At 47.7% G+C, this 5709-nt stretch overlaps 1 protein-coding gene across 10 annotated transcripts in view; it reads right to left on the reverse strand.

Moving 5' to 3' along the window:
* Window positions 1–2973: 2973 nt before the first annotated feature.
* EBF3 (EBF transcription factor 3) overlaps window positions 2974–5709 on the reverse strand; it is a 115412-nt gene continuing 112676 nt past the window's right edge. For 9 of the 10 annotated variants that reach the window (XM_040486796.1, XM_040486799.1, XM_040486794.1 and 6 more), the window contains one exon: window positions 3978–5662. In XM_040486796.1, the coding sequence (XP_040342730.1) occupies window positions 5645–5662 (18 nt within the window). In that variant the 3' untranslated portion in view covers window positions 3978–5644. Of the gene's footprint in view, window positions 5663–5709 lie in introns of all 10 variants that reach the window. The other variant, XM_040486792.1, reaches the window with a different exon arrangement.

The raw sequence follows: 5709 nt of genomic DNA on the forward strand, positions 1-5709 counted from the left end.
CCAGCAGGTGTTGGGGGGGGCGTTGGCTAAAATGACCTACAAACCCCGAGGTCCAGCAAGTGTTGGGGGTGGCGGTGGCCAAAATGACCTACAAACCCCCCCAGGTCCAGCAGGTGTTGTGGGGGGGGGACGGTGCTTGCGTGCTGTCCAGAAATGTGTGGCATACTCAACTCACTTCAGAGATTACATTTTGAAAGGGTATCTCCAAGGAATCTTGAGTCAGGAATGATGTTCACTTTCCTCCTGAAGTTGTGCCTACCCTGACCTTGCCCCGGGCCGGGCCTGGTGCCCAGCGTAGGATGAGAGGTTGAGGAGGGCACGGCTGCGTCTTGTCCTCAGGAACCTCCAAGTCCACCCAGCGTATGATGGGAGAGCCCCTGGGAGGCCAGCAGCAGGTGGCCTTGAGTAGCTCCCAGGTTGGGGGGCACACGGGGCAGGCCTCCCTCAACTGGCCTGAGAGAAAGGGGAGACCTCGCCCTGGAGCGAGCATTTGGGCTCAGAACGGATGGCTGAGTAGGAGTTAGCCAGGTATCACCGTGGCCCCAGATCACCAGCTGTTGGTGGATAAGGCCTGGACACTCCCTGGGACGCCGTGCAGGTGTGGCCCAGAGCCGGTTCGGGACGTGGGTGGGTACGAACCAAAACTTCCTACGCTGCCAAGAGAAAGTGTCTCGTGGGCCACGAGTGGCTCACGAGTGCAGACCTAGAAATCACCGTGAGTCCCCAGGTTAAGCCACGCTGGCTTCCGAGTTCAGCGGTGCCGGCTCCTGTCGGGGGTTCCCTTCGCCAGACCTGGGCGGGGGCAGAGTCAGAGTCAGAACGGCGTGAGTCTGCTCCCGTCCGTACCCGGGCCAGGGGCTGGGAGCTGTGTGCACACTGGCTCCCAGCGCCGGACTGGCAACCTGCTCTCTGTGAAACTGGGAAATGACAAATGACCAAAAAATCAATTTGTAATCTGATTGGAGGTTTCTGATTTCCTCTGATGAGTTTAAATTTCATTAAAAGCAACCTTATTCCAACATAAAAGGAATCCTTGAAGGGTAAAACAGGGGATTGTCTCACCGAGCATAAAGCCTCCCGACTCTTTTGTGTGATGTATTCATCGCATTAATTGTGAGGGCCAACCTGCCGTGTCTGTTAGAAGCTGTGCTGTTATCAGGGCCCGGGATCGGCCGGGCGCGCTCGGAGCACAAGGACTCACATTCAAAACTCGCTCTTTGGCGTATTGGCACTTGAGTTATCAACCACTCCTCTTATCTGCTGGGAGGGGGCTCGCGGCTCGGGGGGACAGAAGCCGCTACAAATCGCCACCCCGGCCGCCCCTCTGCATTCTCCTAATTGTATGTATTCTCTGGAAAAAAATGATCATCACGGCCTCTTGTCTTGATGAGAAATTGACATTTTCGGAGGACTTCTCTGGGCGCTCCGAGCGAGGAGATAAGGCTGAGTTGTTTTAAAGGAGAGTGGCCGTCTTTCCTTTCAGGGGCCCTCTCTATTGCTCTCAGTGACCCACTTGATGAGTATGGATTTCGCGAGGCCTTTTTCAGCATTTGAACTATAAAAGGTTCAGAATGACACCACCCCTTATAGACAAAAGATAACCTTGCCCTTTGAATATATTGATTCTTTATTAACTAGGCTGTTTAATGCAATGAAATGAGGCATTAGACGGAAGCCCATTTCAAGTGCTTTGAATAATCTTTAAAAGCTTGAAAGACCTTAAAAGGCGGCCTGACAATAATTGGCATACATCTGGAGAGAATGCGGTTCCTGCTTCTGATTCGAAACACAAACATGAAACAATTTCTCCCCAGGTTGTAGGGCCTGGGGAGGCGGCCCTGGGGGGGCGGCCCCCCCCACCCCCCCCCCCCCCACCCCCCGCCCCCCGCCGCCCAGGCTGGCACTTCTGTCACCCACTCAGAGTGAGGGAGGAGGGGACTCTGGTCCCCAGCCCCACCCCCAGCACCTTGGGAAGGAGCCCAGGGGGAGGCGGGAGGGGGGGCGGCCTGCAGCCTTGTGCCCCCTGAGCCTCCTTTTCTTTGCTGTCTCTTTAAGGCTGAAACAAGAATGCAGTCAAAGGAACCTGACTGTCAGTGACAGGAGAGAAAGGTATTCACAAGTTTCTTTATGTTTTGAATAATTGTTTCCTGTTTTGCTCAGCAGAACAAGTAATTAAGATGACATTTGTGAGTACTAATTTGGATCACACTTATGTGTATGTGTTACAGAGCTGCAAGCCAAAACATGCAAAACCAGCCTTTCATTGAGGAGAAAATGAAAAATACAGAATGAAATGAAGGGGAGTTTCAAGAACTTGCAGGAGCCGAGCTTCCTGTGCAAATGAGAAGCCCGGGGCAGATGGCGCCCTCGTCATCCTCGTTATCGTCGGTGCCCATGCTGGTGGATGCAGACCGGCCGCAGTGCAGAGGGTCCGCTTTCCCGCTGCCGTGGACCCGGAACCACTTGGTGGCATCCCAGGTGGGACCTCGGCCGGCACGGCCATCTGGTGCCCTGGTGCCTGCCCACCCGTCCAGAGCCCAAGGCCGGTTCTCGCCCCGGCGGGGCCCGGTGGTGGGGGTGGAGGGAGGGGGTGTGTACCCGAGCTCTCGCCCTCTACCTGCCCGCGCCCTCCAGTTCCAAAGTGGGGGGGGGGGGGGGGGGGTGGTGCAGCCTCCAGGTTGGTTATATGCCACGGTGCCTGACACAGGGTCACGTACAGACATTTGAGTGCAACATACGTACAGACGGCCCCTCCGGGGACCGGAGCCCTAAGAATTTCTCTGTGCAGGTTACAAGAGTGGTTTAAGGACTGATGACTTTGTAGAAGGTGGTTCTACGAATCACTTTTATGTCAGCCAAGACACAGCCCTGGGGCCCAGGTGTTGAAGGAACACCCACCCCACCCCCACCCCAGTCTGTATCTGCATGCGCTGTGCCCCTCATTTTAATCAAAACAGATAAAATTACCCAAAGTGAAATTCACAGACAAGAAATACTTTAATTAAATATTGTGTAAAATGAACATTTTTATACAGTTAAATATCTGAAAAAATGTACAGATAAAACAATCTTATTGTAGGGTCTTTAACAGTAAAATCTACCATTTAGTGAAGCGCTCAATTTTGAGACCATGAAGCGATGAGGGGCATTGACTAATCTAAAACACAAACCGAGTGCAGGGATGAGGAAACTCGCAAACGTTCTTAACATGTACACGTGAGCTTGTTTTTAGATCAAACCCTTACTTATACAAAATAAAACGGAGGCAATTTAGTTCCAAAGTGACTTCTCAGGCTTTTCCACGTAGCTAAGCCTTAGCCGTCGGAGGGCCGGGCCGCGACCCGCTGACCACCGGGAACATTCTGCTCATTTAGTCCCTCGAATGAGCACTTTCCTCAGTTGTGCATGGTTGTGTGTGTGTGTTTTGTCAAAGTTTTTTAAAGTCCTTCCTTTTGGTTTTAAATCTGATTTCTGCTGCAGTTTGCAAAACAGTTGCTGTGCTGTGTGAAGCATTTAATGCAAAGGGAAAAGACGAACCCTCTGGTGTCACTGCGGGTTTGGCACGAAGAGGCACAGGATCTGAAGGAGGTCATTTCGGTTTAAAAAGGACAGACAGGTCTGACCACAAAATACATATATATATTATCTATATTATGTATAATATAGATTATATATATATATAATTTTTAAAAAAACAGTTTAAAAACCAGCGGTGATTTTGGTCCCCCCCCCCCCCCCCCCCCCCCCAAAACCTGATTCCTAGGTGGGCCTGGGAGGGCACAGAACACAGCAGAATCAGACGCGGGAAGGAGCGACACATCGCAACAGGTTTGTGCTTTTGTGTGTGTGTGTGTGTGTGTGTGTGTATGTGTAGACACCCTAATCTCCAAATGAAATCGTAACAGTTGTGTTGTAAGCCTGTGATAAAGTAGCACAAAGGTTCTTTAAAGAAGTCCACTTTTAAGGCATCAGAGAAGTTAATGTGGCAAACATTTTAATTAAAACATCAGAAGTAAATTTTATTTTAAACTTTAGGCCTCTGAATTTTTCCAGTAAACACAGTTCAGCTATGTGGCAAAGTCGTGGGTGGCAGCTAAAATGACTTTTTACATTCTACAGAAAAATAAGGACACAGCCCCAAACGGTGTCCCCTCTTCACGGCTGTTCCACATGCACGAAATCTACTAGGATTTTCACAGCCGAGTGGCACCGTTTTTGTGTTGACTATACAACAACCTTTGTTTCCAAAAGTATTTGTTCAGATAACTTAAAAATAATATAAAAATAAACAATGAATTTGACTTTTCCTCAAAATAAAAAAGAAGAAAAAAAAAAAAAAGGATGGGAAGTCTAAACAAAAGCAAATCTTTGAAGTACAAATGAAATTCCAGGACACCGGTTCACTTTAACAAAGCAGATCAGAGAGACAGCTCTTGGCTTAACGGTGTTCCCAACACCGGGCCATGATCAAAAACCGATACAGACAGGAAAAAGAAAAAGGCGGTAAAAGCAATGTACAAAATCTCAAAGATAAATACAATATTTATAATCGATATGTTACAAAAGAAAGTCCCTTAGCAACTGTAAGTGTTCATGGAAAAGTGTTGAATGGAGACCATTTTGTTCCTTATGAGACACATAAGGAAGAAAACGTGTTTTTTCTAAATATTTAAGTGGATCTGAAAAAAATTCAAGACAAGTGTATAAATATTTAGCTACAACTTTGGCAAAATCACAAAAGTCTACAATTTTATAACCACATACAAAACACATTAGGGAAGAAGGAGCTAGAAGTCAAAAGGACAACTTCTGGTACAAGAAACATGGACCTCACAGTAGCCTAAGAATGCAATAGTATACAGTGCTAGCAAAAGTTGAAAAAATGTTGCAGATCACACTTGCTTAACAGGAAGTTCTAGCGGTGGGAGAAGATTTCAACCAACAGACAGTAGCATTTTTTTTTTTCTGTCAGTGTGCTTGTTGAAGGCAAGAGAATTCAATATCAAAGTTACAATTTCTAACTACAATAAGTTACAAAGTTTCATTTCATTAAGATGAAGGTAAGCAATGATAAACCCTCCCTCCCTCCCTGCCACCCGAATTCAAGTCCTCCTTCCTTCCAGTTCGATGGCTCACGCCTCCTTGGCCCCCCTTTTTTTTTTTCACCACAAAAAAATATTTCACATTATAGAGATACACAACCATTGTGAATCTAAGTATGAGCACAGAAAAATGGTTGGAGGCATTTTTCATCAGTGTTTCATGATAATCAAAATGGTGCATTCACAAAGTTTCTCCCAACACATAGCAAGTACTAGACATAGCCAAGACGGAGTCAGAAACTTTATACAAAATAGGCGTCACTTTGTTTTCCTTAGTCTTCAGATCTGAGAAATGTGAAAATATGAGAAAAGTTCAGTCAATAAAATGGAATTGTTCATGAAGAAGTAGGCTGTTTGCATGTTGATTCTTAATAGTTTAAATAAAATCTTTAAACAAAGTCTTTTGTAGCGTCTCCGCTGCTGCTGACAGCTTGAAGATCACGGTCTCCAGCAGCAGGCCCTCTACGCTAAACGTGTCCCCTGAAGTCCGTCGTGGTGCCGGGTGCTGCGGAGGGGGGAGTGAGCCCCTCACATCGGCGGGACTACCAGCCCAGACATAGCTGAAAGAGAGAGGCGGCAGGTTACTCTTGCGGCCGGGCGGCCTTCG

This window comes from Herpailurus yagouaroundi, unplaced genomic scaffold (assembly GCF_014898765.1).
Source record: "Herpailurus yagouaroundi ecotype Mexico unplaced genomic scaffold, PumYag 163, whole genome shotgun sequence".
NCBI lineage: Eukaryota > Metazoa > Chordata > Mammalia > Carnivora > Felidae > Herpailurus > Herpailurus yagouaroundi.